A 17,235-nucleotide genomic window follows, 5' to 3' on the forward strand; every position below is an offset into this window, starting at 1 on the left:
CCGTGGACTATGGAATCAAGAAGCCTTGTCTGAAGCTGTCTGTGGGGTAAAATAAAATGGTTTGTCTGTTCGTGAAACGAGTCGCAGGTATGGTGTACCCAGGCGAACCCTTCGCCGCTACATTTTTGAAGGAAAAATTTGTAAATCAAAATTGGGCTGCAAGCCAACCCTTTCAGCAGAGCAAGAACAAGAATTGTGCTCGCGTATATTTCGTTTATGTGACGTTGGTTACCCATTAACTTCAAAGGTGCTTCAGCTGAATGTTTTTCGATACTGCAGTGATAATGGGATTCCCAACAAGTTTGTCAAAGGCAAAGCTGGTCACTGGTGGTTGCAGGGTTTTTTAAATAGGAACCCCGAAGTTTCAAAACGCAAGGCTCAGAGACTGAATCCTGCTCGTGCTGAAAAATTGAATAGGTTCATTGCAACAGATCACTTTGAGAAATTGAAAGAAATACTTCTCTGCAACAATTTGTTGGATTTTCCTGAGAAAATTTATAATTTAGATGATAAAGGGTGTAGGTTGCAACTTCACAAAGAACCTACTGTGTTTGCTAAAAAGGGGGTGAAACGTGTTCATGTGGTTGCTAAAGAACATGGCGAGAGTGTCACAGTTGTAGCATGTGGTAGTGCTACAGGGTCTGTCATCCCCCCCAATGCTCCTATTCAAAGGAGTGAGGAAAAACCCGGCTTGGGAAAAATATTTGCCCACTGGATCAGTAATTGAGATGACTCGGAAAGGTAGCATGACGGCCGACACATTTGTCCAGTTTTTGAAACACTTTACTCGATTCAAGCCTATTGGAAAGTGTCTTTTAGTTTTTGACGGAGCCAAGTCTCACTTGGACTATAAAATTTGTGATTATGCTGAAGACAATGATATCCTGTTGTACTGTTTGCCATCAAACACAACACATGAATTGCAACCATTCGACAAAAGTTGTTTTCGAAGCTTCGAGATTTACTGGGACCAGCATGCACTGCTCTATTTAGATTTACACAAAGAGGAAAGCGATATTTCAAAACTAAATTTTGGGGACGTTTTCACACCAACTTGGGAAAATTCCATGACTCAGGGAAATGTGAAAAGTGGTTTCAAAGTTACAGGCATATTTCCCTTCAACCCAATGATAATATCTGAGGAGGCTTTTGCACCAAGCGCAGCAACTGCATTACCTCCACCCGAACAAGAGATGGCTGACCAAGACCGAGGTGAACCAATTCCACCAGACCCACTCTTGGCTCACCCAACACCAGGCACCTCCAGGTTGTCGCAGTTACCCCTCTGCCGAAGTACACCAGTGTCATTGTCATTCGAATGCCGTAAACGTCATCGCACTCTATCGACATCATCAACTGACTCTGATGATATATCTTCCCCAGCAGATTCTTCAGATTCTTACGACATCGGGGATCTAGGAAAATCCCTAACTCCAGATTCTTCAGCGAAGTCGTCTTCTCGTAGCTCCTTTAGCGAAATGTTACCAACGCCACTGAGGAAGAGGAAGACAGCTGGTAACAGGAAACCGGCTATGAACTCACTTGGGCTGCTGTTGAGCAAGCAACTTTTTCAAGATATCGAAACACAAAAAAATAAGAACGAGACCAAGAAAAACGCCAAGAGAGGCAAAAAAACCAGTAACCAAGAATAAACCCGATGATTTAAATAAAACTGGAGGAAAAATGAAGGGCAAACCGATTCCAACACGAACTGAGAGCTGGTACTGTACTGTGTGCGACGAAGACGAGGTGAAAGACATGAGGCGTTGTGCAGTCTGCAGCGAATACATTCACGAAGAGTGTGTAGGTTTGACGGAGATGGACAAGGAGGTGTTTGTTTGCCCTAAATGCCATTTGTGATGTGAAATTTTTATTAAGGTCGTTCATATTAGTGTAATGTAATGTGACGATTTTAAATTTGTATTCTTATTAAAATTTTGCATATTTTATCTATTTTAATGAACTTTTTTATCGCGATATTTTGTTTTATACAATGCTAATTTAAAAACTTGGATAGTTTCGCCAACAAAGTGCTTCATGTTACGTAAAGTTTGAACCATTTTACTTTCTTAAGAAATATGAATAAGTGGGCCATATTATATACATATGTTGGGAATATGGCCCGGAGGTAGAGATTTGCAAAACTGTTATTTCCAAAAAAGCATTTGATTGTAAAACATTGTAATATTTTTTTCCTGACAGTTAAATAACTGAACTATAATTTTGTACAGTTTTTGATTACTTAGTTTACAAAAATTTATGTTATAATTACTGTCAAACCTTAAGTGGGCCATAATACCCTCAGGTACCTTAGTAGGATGAAACCCGTTAAAAAAGGTCGAGAATATAACAAAAAGGAAAGGAAAAATAATTTACGGGTGATCTGAGGTCGGGAAGTGGAAGGGGGTGAGTTTTTAAGGGTAAAAAACGGTGTATCTCGATTTCCGGCAAAACTACAAGTCCTATGGGAAAAGATTAAATGACAAAGTTGTAGGTAATAAAGAGACCTACAACTTTTGTAATTACACTTTTTTCACATAACCTAAAAATGTATGTGAAAAATTCAAATAATCAAGATTTTGGTTTTTTATTTTTATCTTATGCAAAAAACGTTTATTTTTCACGAAATTTGGTGAAAACTTGCCTTTTTATGTCCTAAAGACACTGTAATTTTTTTGATTTGAAATATTTAATTTTTTTACCTTATTTAGACTTAATATCGAAAAAACACCCTAATTTTCAATCAAAAATTCTCGCATCAAAATATCAGCTTTTTAAAAAAGGTCGGAGAGTTTTTTGTTCGTTGAAATCTCTTCTTTCTGATAATGTAAAATAATATATACATTACTATGGTAAATGTTCTCAGAAAGTGCAAAGAAAAGAAAAATACTCGAATCCGAAATTTTTTTTAATCACTATGTACAATTTTGAGCTATTTAGTAAAATTTATACTTTAATTACTTTAAAAACGTAAGGTAAGTCAGCGATGCTAATCGCACGGCCACGAGGCCATATTGGAAACAATTGTTTCAAATGTTATACATATTTTTATAAAAAATTTGTTTTGTGTTGTGGAAGTTTTAAAAACGTATGTAGTCCGCCATGTTTATTTCTTATAATGGTAGGCGGGAAATTAATCACCGTACCGATTGTGCTGAAAATCGGTGAACGATCGTTAAACTACATAATATTAATAATTCAAACGACGAAAATATGATTGAAAAGTCAAATCGATGGTTGTTCCAATCGAGTGGAAGAGAGATGCCACGCATGCGTACAATGAGCATAACATTACACATCCGTAGTGGGACATCCGTAGTGGGACAATGTGCGTTACGGGACACTTTTTCGTGCGTGCAGCCGGCGTTCATCGATTTATTAGACGTTTTCACGTCAAAAAAAATATTTCCTTGTGGCATTCCTGAGGTTCTCAAGGAATATTTCCTTCAAATTTCAAATCTTCAGGTCCGACCGTGCGTCGCCTGTCTTGTCTTTCACTGTTAAGAGTTTTACGTAGATTACAAAAAAAAAAAAAAATTAAGAATGCTTAGAATCACTCAATTCTCCCCCCCCCCCCCCCCCCCCCCCACCACCTTGTTTACCGCGTTTACAACGGAAAAAATACATAAATCAGAATTCGTAACACGGAGTAGTTTTATGGAGGTACAGTTATCTGAAATAACGAAAAAAAAAATTCCGTTTTATTTCAGGTGAATAAATTCTTCGTTGAGAAAAAAGTCATTGAACTCGCTGCAATTTCTAACGGCGTGGGTGGTTGGGTTGTAACGAGAGTTCCATTCCCTACTTTAGGAACGTCTTTAGGTGTGTTTCTGTGGTAAAGGGAGAGCGGAAAGGGGGAATCTCGTCGTGGGTTGACGGGGGGGAAAAGGAGGGAAGAGTAGTGGATGACGTGTCTCGCCCTCCACAACGGAGGCTGCGGACGGACGCTTGAAAGACTGCTTAATTAGGAGTCTCGGCGGATCCTCGACGGACTGTTGTGGACGGGGGGGGGGGGGGGGGGAACTGCCCCGAGGCTCTGGCGAGAAGGAAGCCACCCCGTCGCTGCAGGAAATGACGACGACGTCAAGACTTCCAGACTCCCTTTTGACTAACGAGCGACAATGTATACCTACTTCTTCCCCCCCCCCCCCCAATTCACGAGTTGCAAATGTATGAAAAGGGTGAAAAAAAATATATACACGTCACACTTCCCGTCCACCCTTTATTAAAAAAAAAGGTGGGGGGGGAGGGGGGGGTGTCTGTATAAAGTTGGTTTACGGACGATAATTTTACGTGATAACGTCATAAGAAAACATTGATGAAAAATTTGCATACTTTTTTAATTTTCAAATTATTACTTACAATTTTTTTTTTTTGCAAAATTCAATTCAAATAATTTGTTTGAATATAATCATGAACAATTAGTTAAAAAGACCCGCCTTAACCTGTTTGATATTATAGAAGATTTTCTCGCATTGTGGTTGGCCGGTTCTTGCACGCTCGGCTCAGGCGGAAAGTGTCAACGAGTCATGATTTTTCGTGCGTGCAGCCGGCGTTAATCGATTTATAAGACTTTATAACGTCAAAAACATTGCTACAGAAATAAAAAATAAACTAATTTATCATTCCATACATCATAAAAACATTTTAGCAAACCTAAAAATATAAACCAAATGATTCTGGCTTGTATTTTAATAATCCCACTTCCTACTTAACATTTCCTACTAACAAACAAAAGAGAAAGTCTGTATATATTTTAAGCAAACACTATTAAATGGATTCAATCATAATACAGCAGCTTTTCTGTCTTGAAAATTTCCTAAGGGAATAAATTTTTACAAAAATATCATCATTAGCCACAGTAGATACAGCAATTAGGACTAGCAGATTACGTATTTTTGAATATTAATCATACATTTCGTTTGCTGTAATATTTAGTTTTAATTTTATAATAAAGCAGAAAAATCTAAATCGGGTAGAAACAGACACTGCAACTACTGTCCAGTTACTCGCCTGTGACAGATTGAAAAGTTATTGATATTGGACATAGCAGGCAACTATAAATTTGCCAGTAACTACTTAAGTCTGCGAATGCCATCTCTTAGAAGTGTCCGAAAAAAACCGTAAGGGGTCTGGCTACCTGGTAAAAAAAAATGGGTTGTCTGTAAAGTCTTTTTACGGATGATAGTTTAAAGTGACAACGTCATAACAAAACATTGATGAAATGATTGCATACTTTTATGAATAATATTGAATCATTTTTATTGAATTATCACTATTTTGTATGGATACAAAAAATGAGTGAAATGAAATCTATAATTTAATTGATAAAATTACTTTTATTTGCACTCATTAATTCAAATATGTTTATTACTTTAACGAAGAGATTATTTTAACTATAACTTTTATACATGTTTGCTATGTAACTTCTTCCAATCTGTGTTATTCTGTTGAGGATAGGACAATGATAGGAAAAGTAGGAAATTAAGGGGTATTGATCCCTAAGTTAAATGTGCTCAGATAATGCTTGCCTTGTGTTCAAGTGTTTCTTACATTAAAAGTGTATGTTCTTTTAACAAAAAAAATTATTAGCATTTTTTTATATATATTTTAAGCATTTTAATTGTTATTTGACTCGTATTTTGCTGGAAACTCCAGCTTTAAGCAGGTGAAAAATTTTCTTTAGAAACTTGATTTTTATTAAGAATAAAGTATATGGAATGCCATGAGATAATGATTTTCTTTAAATAGTGCTTTAAAATGTAAAAATATCTAGTTTTAAATGCCTCTGTAAATCTCCTTTTTCAAGTTGACAATCAACAACTTTCAACACTAAATTAAAACGAGTTATGTATCAAAATGTTAGAAAAACTTTAGCTCAGAGTATTCTTCAGCATTTAACGAATACATATATTCATGGATTCTGAAGTTTAATTCCTTCAATTACTTGTTGGAGATGCTAAGATAAAGGCTTGCATTCATCAAACAGATCTAACATTCAGATACCGTGCAGTGCAGCCCTCTCGCGCCAAAGAGAAGAACTACTTGGACTCGCCACGCCTTCACCCTCTGCTCCCTCATCATGGTTGTTTGAATGGAGCCAGACTGTAACATGACGCGCTGTCGGTGGTGGTGAATCACTTGATCTGTTCGCTTGCGATAATGTGTGGACGGGTTGGAGGGAGGGGTGGAAGGTAGGGAATGCACAGAACAGCGTTGCCTGATGTCCTTGTAGTGGGACAGCTGAGTCACGAGCCTGTACGGCCGAGGGCTAGACTGCTGAAAGGCAAGCGGCAGTTCCGAGTAGAGGTGTAAAAGTAACGAAAAAATGTGTACCCGTATGTATTCGTTACTATAACAATTAGTACTCGTTACTTTCGTATCGTTACTCGTTACTTCTGATACCGCATGACATGTCACATGCTATGTTATGTAACAGCATCGAATCGAGTCGTATTTCGTACGCGTACAGTATGACGTCGCGTAAATAAAAATAAATCGAATATAAACAATTAAAAATATTTGATAATTAACAGCTTTTGTTAACCAAGAAACAATTAACTCTCATTAAAGCGGCTTTATTATAATATATATTTTAAGATAAGAACATAAAACGTGAAAATACGCGATTATAAAAAACAAAAAAATACATATTTATAATTTGTAAAAAATACTTTCTTACGTTGTTTCTGTTCGAATCTAAAACTTTGTCTACACACACAATACCTTTAATAAACAGTAAAAAACTTGGACGACGAATTTCCAAATTATACTTTTATTAATAAACAAACATCGTTCTTTGTAACTAATAAGCGCGCGCATGCGTGAAACATACGAAAGTTGCGAGTAACGAAATGCATTCGTGTGTAACGTTTCGTTACTCGTTACTAGATGCCGCACCCGTTACTCAATAACGAATACATACGGTTTGCTACAGCTCTAGTTCCGAGCGATACGGGGCACGGGGCGTTGTGCATATAAAATAGTTTTTACTAATCTTGTGTGAGGTCGTAATTTGCAACGGGTAATGAGAAGAGTTCATAATGAACTAATTAACAAGTCAAATATGTGTGATATCGCGAAAAATTACAGCTTACACCAAACAATTAACTAAATAAACACCAATTAAATTTTTGTATTAGTCATTGCGTTCATTACTTAGGTTATCGATTGAAGTTCAAAAACAAACAAAAAATAAGTTTATGAAGGAAAAGCAATGTTTTTTTTCTTGCTTCGATAATTTTATCGTCTTTTGTATTTGCTTAGAGTCGTTTTATGTTTTACATTGCTGTAAGAGTTTTTTTTTTTTTTTTTACATATTGTGATAAGTAGTAATGACGTCTGATATCGAGATATTATTAACTACAAACTTGTACCGGTCCGTCTGGAGGGGGAAAGGGAAGAGACAAACGCCCAAAAACTGTAAATAAATAAATGTATTTATTGGTTAAATTTAAAACTATAGGCCTAATGCTAAGCAACATCTGAAATTTCTTCGTCAGATATACATGGTTATGAGATGAATTAGTTATACTAAAAGTGTAAGACATTCAATACAAAAATATTTACTAATCAGTTCAATTATAATGTCAGTTTGGAAAGGACATTTTTTCTTTGCAGATTTTCAAATGACTCGAGTCACTCCATGCGCCATCTTTCAAAGTGAAATACAACCTCAGAACTCTTAATGCAAAAAAAGTGGCAGTAAACTTTTCTTGATTCATCATAGCCGTGTTCTTGATTGAGTACAGTGATTTTTAATTAAGTATTATTTATGATAAGCGTTGACACAGGGAAGGGAAGGGGGTGTGTATATGATATATATATATATAGCACAATTTTAATAGAAAAAAGAAGTAAGAATATTCACGACTTAAGCCCGTATCACACCATGGCAGTTTCCTTGGAAGGTCATCCATGCCAGCTAGTATGGATGGTTTAGGAGTTGAAATAGCAGAGCGCTGGCCGTTTTCATGGATGTTTTTGTAATCGGCCGTGTTCGAATTTATGTGGATGGTTTCGTACTTGAATATTTTAACCAATCAGAATTAATGTCCCTAGTTTTGAAATCTGTAATTAACTTTGGAGGAACTGAAATGTTTTGATTGTTTTAAAATAATGGTGAACATATATTTCTAATGAAATCTAAGCAGTTACGGCAAGCATTATTCGAAAACTTTTGTTGTTGAAACTTGTAATGTAAATGCTCACCCATTTTCGATCGTTTTATGAATGTTAATAAGTGTATTTGAAGTGAATTTTAAATACTCAACTAGTTGGACCATCGTATAGTTAGACATAGGCCTATATTAAAATTACGAGATGTGTTGTAGGTAGAAGATAAAACATAGTTTATATATTTTCAAAACGTGATGGCTTTTGAACATTATTTAATTTCATTTCAATTAAATTTCACCACGAGTGAGTTAGGCCGTGTGTGTGATAGTTTCTTTCAGAGAAACATACCTTTCTAGCTGCCAGCTAGCAGTTTTGTTGGAAGCTTCTAGCGGAATCCAAACGAAACTTTCCATCGTCTGATACGGGCTTTACACTATGCGCGCATGATGTTACACGCCACCGAAACATTGTTGCTAATTTATAGGGGAATATTACCAATTGGCAAAGTGGGAAAAATATAGCTCGAGAACGCACAGATTTAGGATGTTGTGCGAGTTGTTTGAAAAAGTTTGACAAGATATATAAAGTAATAAGCTAATGTGAAATAGTGGAATTATGTGGAAAAAATAATTCGATAACTATTTTATATTAGGTAACATTACTGTAAACTTTCAAAAATGAATTAATTTCTTAAAAATAAATTATTTAGGAATCCAAAATATATATATAAATTATTTCATGATTTGCCTATTATTAAATTGTACATAACAGGTTGTAACTTGTACTCAAGAACAATTGGTACAAAATTTTTGTTGAAAGAATTTAACAGTACTCAATGAAAGTAAAATTTATACGACTCATACACAATACGAATATAATTGGTTCAGACAAAACTTACATTATTTAAATATTTTAAGATAGGGCCAATGTACATTATTTCATTTGTGCACACAGCTACGCTATTATTTGATACTTCCTTATCTATCGTTTGGAATCAGGACAATATTTCCAAACATACGCAAAGTTGCTGACGACTAGTGAAGAAATTTAAAAGTTTCGAACTAACAAAACGGAATAGGTTAACGACTCTAGCCACGAGTGAATGTTCTCAAAATTGTATTTAAATGAAAAAAAGTCACAAAATATAATGTTGGTTAAAATATGATAAGCAAAACACTAGCGAAACTATGAAACAGCAATATAGCATGAAATTTCGTATTCTCAACGGAAAAAGTTATTTACAAACAGTAAGGTATAACCGAGCATACACACACACACACACACACACTTATTATTACAAATATAATTTTACAGAATTAAATGCGCAATAAGTACCTACATGCTTGTTGCATAAGATATTGATAACTGGCAGCATTATTGTAATTTATATTCACTTAAATGCATGTCATTGTTCCGTCATAATCATTAAATTAACAAACACAAAATGTATAAACGTGGAACCATTGAAATTTTAAAACACTGAACTATTAGAACAATACCTTTGTTATTTCTTAACACTAACAAAAATCAAAGTAACATCAAATTTATAACATAAGTATACAAACAAAAATCGTAGAACACTAAAGACAAAATTTGTTACCAAAACATTCTTCTTAGCAAGATAATACAGACAAACTCAAAAACATTTCTTATTATCCTATTACACATCTACACATTAACCAGAATATAATCTTATGTTGTACAAATAATCATCTACGTATTGGTTATTACTTTTCTTTGTTTTTCTTGGCTGCCAAAATATAATCTGGTTCCCGGACTTTCATGCCTCTCAGAATGCGACTGTCTGCAATTTCAGGTAACAAACACCGCATGAAAAATCTGTGCAGTTTTGGGAGAAGTTTTTCTTCCCAAAACTTTTCATCTGGCGTTTCTCGCAACACTTCGATTCCACTATCACTAAACAAAATGACATCACAATACTGTTTTCGACTAATCATAAGTTGACCTTGTATCTGATACCAATACTTATGATTTTTCTTTAGTTTCAGTGACCCGTTTTCGGTATTAACGCAAATTTTTCCTGTTTTTGCTGCTTCCGATATTTTGGTTTTCCCGATTGATGGCAAACATTTCACCTCCACGAGTCCGGTATCGCCCACCAATCCGTCCGGACTAGCTCCCAAGTAAGGCAAATCCATTCTCACAAACAGACCACATTCTTTTACCTTTACTGTGTTCTGCTCTTCGTATAAAGAAATAGCTTTCTTTTCATTTACGCGGCCATAAGTAATTGCTTTGGAATGTATTTCCTTATGCACTAACATATTCTTTACTACGTTGTGGCACGAAGTGGTTTCTCTCATCTTGTATACTGTTCCAAAATTAGAAGCAGTCAGGCGATTGCTGCGGGCTTCGATCCACAAAGGATTATCGTGCTGCCCTACAGTATTTCTTTCTAGCTTCGTGCAGTTCTCTTCACTTGCTGCTTCTTTCTGCAATCTTTCTAACACAGTCGTCTTACGTTTCTCCAATTCGTCATCATCGACGTCTACTTCCGCTGCTTCTGGACCGTAGTCAAAATCCGGGCCATACTGAAGTTTACGTTTCTTACTTCGGTGTCTTGGGGGGTCCTTATCATCTGAAAAACATAGCCGTTTAGCTGAACGTCGTTTTTCTCGTTGTGTTATTACTTTCTTTGCAGTTTGCCCAGGACTTTTTCCGCATAATAATTTCCAAGGACTCAAAATGTAACTTGGTCCATCTGAATGAGTGAGTGCTGCTCCGTAACAACGGCGCTGGTACGAATGACTTCTTGAGAAATCAATTCGTTTACCACCAACAAACTTACATACTAAGGACATTAGATTTTCTGCAGTGTTTGTAGTTGTGTTTTTTAACAATCTTCCAGACTTTCGCATCACTATGTCGAGACACTGATAAATTTGATCTAGCAGATTTGAATTAACTAGCAATGGCAAAACACTAGTACTATCAGTGTCTTTCCTTTTGCAGAATGAGTCTCTACAGTTACAATGGTCACCAAACACGTGCCGTGGCCCATTTTCAAGGTCACATCTCAGTTGTTGTAGATTCCCACAATTTTCTCTTACAGCACCACGAGCAGCTGCAGACAGCCGAGGAATATGCTGCTTCAACAGTTTTCTTGCCTGTATGTCGTAATTGACATTAGCAGCAAGCTGGTGTAGTTTCGATGTGTAGCACCTTACAACATGATTTGCACATTCTAACTTGGTGACTTTCCAGCCGAACGGAGCCCTCTCTCGGACACGAGCGTAAACGCTTGAATCGCCATCACCAACGAGAAACTTTGCCCATACTCCATGAGATTTAAATAAATGGTTAAGTCCTTCAATAACTACACACTGTTCCATAGATGTAGCTGGACCAGAGTAATTAATGTTGCATTCATGTTCCTCCAACTTTTCTGTCCCGTTGCCAACTACACATTTGTAGCAGAATTTGTTTTTGATGCCCAGGTACAATACTTTATTTGTTTTTTGGCCTATTATGCATGCCTGTAAACAAAGAAACATATCCTAGTGGCTTTGAACTTTGATCTTTTAAATTAATAAGTTTTACATACACTCCACATACTTTTTAAAGCACAATTTATTTTTATATTTTATCTGTCACTGCGACGTCTTGACGGTGGAACAACTTTACTTTGAAATTATAAGTCTTTTTCCTCAAAACTATTGTAAAGAATTTTTGTATCTTATACGTATCACTGAATCGAACCCACTCATTCAAGCTCCATTATGTACACGCGGTTTTTAATAAATTTTAACACCAAAAAAGGCCGCCAGCATCAAGGTCAAAGTCAAAGCCAAGGTTATCCAAGATGGCAGCCGTGACATCAAAATACAGTATGGCGGTCGGCACCTCGCTCCTTACACTGGTACCTAGAGTGAATTGGCCAATACATACTACTGTCAGAGGTAACCTAAGGCACCGAAATTTTGGTTAAATTTTACAGTGTTAAGGTTATTATCATTACGGATATTTTCGAAATTCATTTATTTTTCGAATATAGATATAAGAAGTGGTTAACTTGATGTAAGTTTTTGGACATACGCCATTGCTAAAAACTTTTTCTGTTGAAGAAAAACTAAAAAATAAAAATAAAGAAATATATAAATAAAACCCAAAAAAAGGCAAAAAAACACAAAATTAAGCAAAAAATTGCTGTTGTCAACAAGGATATAAACACCACAAAATATTCCGTGACAGGAATATGGTCAACAAAACAAAGAAAAACAAAGAAAAATGTACTAAGAGAACGAAAAAAAAACCACAAATGATGACGACACAGAAATATTGAACCCAATAAATTCAGCACAACGGTTGAAACCGAACAAAACACGACAAAACGAAAAGACGAAACAAACACAATAGTTTTCCAAAACAGAATTGAACGATAAAAAAAAAAACAAATGATGACAGCACAAAAATATTGAACCCAAAAAGAATTCAGCACAACAGTTGAGACGAGACAAAAAACACGACAAAACGAAAAAGACGAAACGAACACAATAGTTTTACCAAAACAGAAACTTTATTTTTATTTTTTAGTTTTTCTTCAACAGAAAAAGTTTTTAGCAATGGCGTATGTCCAAAAACTTACATCAAGTCATGCACTCCCATTGCACAAATCTTTCAAAGATAATAAGAAGTGGTTAGTTCCTACAATAGCATAGCATGCACACGAATATTTTTGTTATACATTCTCATATGTATAATTTTCGTAGCAGCTTTATTTAAGTGATTTTCAAGGTGTCTAAGCTTCATGACATTTATGCGTTTTTAATATAAATTTAATAAAAAAATTTATAACTTAAAATTTACGCTATTTTTTGGATAGTAGATTTTCAATATGGTGCCATAAAGGTGGACGTGAAAACAAAATATAAATTGCAGAAATTTATAGAAAACAAAATGGCGAAATTTAATATGGCAGCTAGGATCACTGTCAATATTAGTCGAAAAGGTAATTTTTCCCTCTAATTAAGAAAATTATTAGTTATTTCAAGAAATTTTGAGTAGTTTTTTAGGAATTTTTTGGAATTTTGCCAACAAAATGGCCGTCGGGTTGAAGGTCAAAAATCATGGCCAAGGTATTCCAAGATGGCCACCGTGACGTCAAATATAGGATGGCGTTTTGCACCTTGGCACATCACACTGGAATCTGAGCTCGAACCGGCCAATACATAGGCCTACGTAAGTCACTAGTGGCGACGGAGCTTTACTATACACAAACAAAGGAATCGTAAAGTATGTTATCTGCAGGAGAGTAAAAATCACCAGAATTATAATTACAATGGGATCTCAATTCAATTTGTTATAAATTTATTTTATTTATTGATTTATTTTTGCAATAATTGCACTTCATATAAGTTCTGATGAATATTTCACTGAAAATTTCACAATAACTAATTTTAAGAAATTTTTATGTCTGAAGACACGAATATAATTGCTCATTAGTCTTTTTTCAACCATAATGTACTTACATGTTTAATTAATCTGCGGGGTTCAAAACTAAAACTAAATTTACTGAGCTTACCATGCCACTGTTCGAAGAGAATCCATGGCCATACGATCTTTTTGGCCATCCACCATCAACGACGACAGTAATGAAAGGATAACCTTCATCTATATCACCACTCTCTATTGCTAATCGTTTCTCTTCATTTATCGCCTCAGCCATTTTCTTAGTTAGTTTTTCTTCCCAAACCTAACAACACAAATTATGATTTTCATTAGTATCACGTTTCACGAAAGAATGCATGAGCGATAAAGGAGTAACTGTGCGCATACATTTATAGTTTTCATTTTGTTTCAAAATGTCGTTTTATTTAAAGTAATATAATTTGGAGACAAACAATTCTGAGAATTGTTGATCAACTATTTTATGTCTATGATCGCAGTCCTAATTATATGGAGTGTTGAAGGCAAACAGGTGTAGGCCTAATTTATGTAATGTTATGGGATTCAGGCTAGTGGTCAGAAAAACCTTAGTTTAATGTAAGCTAGTTGCAACATATTATGTATTCGATAACACTGAATTGTAGACATGAGTGCATTCATGGTTGTGGACAAAAATATAAGATTTATATTTGCCACGAATAAAATTCATCTAAGAGAATTAAACAAGCAGAGACGTTGCAAAACATTCTCATTGAATTTATGAATCACAAAAACAAAATACCTAGTGACCATATTAATATTTTAAAACTTCAAGGATAACCAATTATATGCTACAGTCGTATGCATAAATTAAATTTCTAAATTTAAAGTTTAGTCAATTACTGAATGGGAAGCTAAAAATATTTCAGGAAGAATTTAGTTTGCATTATGGTGGGAATAAAACTAAAAAAAGTGAAGAATAAATAAGAATCTGAGAGTGCAAAAAAAAATATTACACACCTTTTCTACCCTTTTCTCGTGCTTCATGAAATGTTTTGCGCCTAAAACTGGAACATCAATGACAGAGAAAAACTCCTCTGCTTGACTGTGGCCTATTCCAGTGGCTATAGCACCCCATACAAATGCTGTGTTTAAAGTTTTTTCGCTTTCTTCAGACACAGTAGTAATTATTCTCGTTTTATTGCACATTTCGCACTGAAAACGTAACTTGGTTATCAAGCCAATCCGAAGTTCCCTTTCTAAAATGTACTTCCCCCCTGTACACACAGACTTGTGGTTTGCAATTTTATCATATTCTCTGATAAAATGCATAATATCTACTAATCGGCGGCCTTCAATTTCAAACGTTGCACGTTTATTTTCTGTTTCAATAACAAGTGGAGGTAACTCTTCATCGCTGAAAATAAGAAATAAATAAATAGATACATGTATCTAAACAAACAGGTTTTTATTACAGAAAATTCAATTTTGTAAGTAGGTACCGTACTTCATAAACTCAAGATAAGTGTGCACGCAAAGGTTACCTTGATTCCAGATTATCCTCTAACGGAACTTGTGCTTGACGCTGTGTACAAGTAACAGGTGCACTCTTTGAGTATGTTCTCTGTACACCTGTCAAATGAGTCACGGTGTCTAAGTCATCTTCCACTGGGAGCTGTTCAGTAATACATGTTTCTGTAGCTTCACGTTCGTTTTCTTGGTGATGTTCATTTATGCCTAGAATACTGGAAAATATATTTATTATTTATTTTCATTTATCAAGTTCTTGTGAACAAAATATTTAATAGATACCTTTAAGACTAAGTTTTTAGTAAATGTTTTATTCCTAAATAAAAATTAAAATGCAGTGTTATACTATGAAATGAAATACTAAAACACTCACTCAAGTAAGTAACCAATGTTAAAAATTGGGTATCAGTCATTATTTTCGAGTGGCTTTAGCTAATGATTCATTCATTGTAATATAAAATATAGACTTGTTAAACTTGTGTTAATATACTTGTCACATTAAATGCATGCATTTTTCGTGAAAATATTTCGAAGAAAGCTTAAAGTTTTTTTTTGTATTTTTTTTTTAATCTGTGGCATTGTTTATGTTTGGTAATTTTTTCAGTTTCGTTCAGGCACAAGTTTGCTATTAGTGCATGATTCGCGGCCATTCCGTGCGAAGTAAACGCGTCCTTAATGACCTGGTCAGGTAAGGTAACAATGGCTTCTCTTGCAGACGGACACTTCAAGGAAGAAACAGCTAGCGTCGGCAACTGGGCATACCTTATTGCGGTCTAATGAGTGTTCACATTGTTTCGTGAAAAATGCATGCCCCTGCTTATTAGCTCGCGGATAAAATAATTTTGAGATACGTATGTCAATACTAAACGGAAATGTGTTTCTTGTCCTTCCAGCCTACAAAAAGTATTAAATACAATATTCCTGAAACCTTTGCCCATTTTTAATAATGTTTTTAAAAACATGTGTTTCTTTTACTCACTCAGGTTTTTTCACTGTTGTTGTAAGTTCCAAATTTGCCAACTGCTTCTTGCTTTTGATACATTTAATTTTCTTGGCTAATAAAGAGCGTTTAGAACGTTTTCGCCCTTTTGTAACACCTTGGCGCCACTTTGGCATTTTCACAGAAAACGAACCGCGCCGAAGACTGCAAGCCAAACACTCGCTCCGTCTGCAATTTGGCAACAATGAAGAGGTGGACTGAAAAGATTATCAGCGGTGGCGTGTAGGCGGAGGAAGAGCTAGACGTCTGTGTGTGAACGGGGAAGATCGGGGGTAGAAAGGAGGGGCGGAAGGCTCGAGGGAGGCAGTAAATGACGTAGCCGATGGGCGTGCGACTGAAGCGCTATCCTACGGAGCACAACTGAACTCTTTACTCATTCCTGCCCGATGTTTCTGTAAACCACCCACAGATGTGTTAGCATCGGAAAAGCATTCCAGTGGCCGAGGGCCTAATACGCCTTAATGGGAGTGTTTCAAGTTTAATGTGACTCGAAAAAGTCAAATCGATGGTTGTTCCAATTGAGTGGAAGATAGATGGATGCGTAACGGGACACAGCGTAACGAGACACTTTTTCGTGCGTGCAGCCGGCGTACATCGATTTATTAGACGTCACGTCATAAAAATATTTAATTTGCCAAATGCTTGGCCATCTAGGGCTCCCACTTGCGCCACTTGAATTTCCAGCCAAGCCCTGCGTATGACGTGGATCCGGACGAGATGGGCGATGACGGTTAGCCGACCTTATTTTGGGCGAAAAAAAACTCCCTGGGAGTGTCTATTGAGACTCGGATATGATGTCTGGAGGTGAACGCGAGGAATCTCTATACGGTGCCACACTCTCTGTCTGCGCAGTGTACCTTTTTGACGTGACAACGTCTAATAAATCGATGAACGCCGGCTGCAAGCACGAAAAAGGATGACTATTTGTCCCGTTACGCTCATTGTGCGCTTGCGCCGCATCTATCTCTCTTCCACTCGATTGGAACAACCTTCCATTTGACTTTTTCGAGGCACATTAAACTTGAAACACTCCCATTCGTTTCCTACTTTTCCTATCATCGTCCTATCCTTAACAGATAAACACAGATTGGAAGAAGTTAACTAGCAAACATGTATAAAAGTTATAGTTAAAATAATCTCTTCGTTAAAGCAATAAATATATTTGAATTAATGAGTGCAAATAAAAGTAAATTTATCAATTA

The 17,235-nt window shown here is 35.8% G+C and overlaps 1 protein-coding gene across 1 annotated transcript; it reads right to left on the reverse strand.

Moving 5' to 3' along the window:
* Positions 1 to 1,243: 1,243 nt before the first annotated feature.
* Positions 1,244 to 16,289, reverse strand: LOC134540970 (uncharacterized). Its single transcript, XM_063384061.1, has 5 exons — positions 16,013 to 16,289; positions 15,048 to 15,248; positions 14,524 to 14,920; positions 13,661 to 13,831; positions 1,244 to 1,285 (listed from the first exon to the last, which is right to left on the reverse strand). The coding sequence occupies exons 1-5, from the start codon at positions 16,147 to 16,149 to the stop codon at positions 1,244 to 1,246; spliced, it is 948 nt and encodes a 315-aa protein (XP_063240131.1). The 5' UTR covers positions 16,150 to 16,289.
* Between the last annotated feature and the right edge of the window lie 946 nt (positions 16,290 to 17,235).

Source organism: Bacillus rossius, chromosome 17 (assembly GCF_032445375.1).
Source record: "Bacillus rossius redtenbacheri isolate Brsri chromosome 17, Brsri_v3, whole genome shotgun sequence".
Classification (NCBI taxonomy): Eukaryota; Metazoa; Arthropoda; class Insecta; order Phasmatodea; family Bacillidae; genus Bacillus; species Bacillus rossius.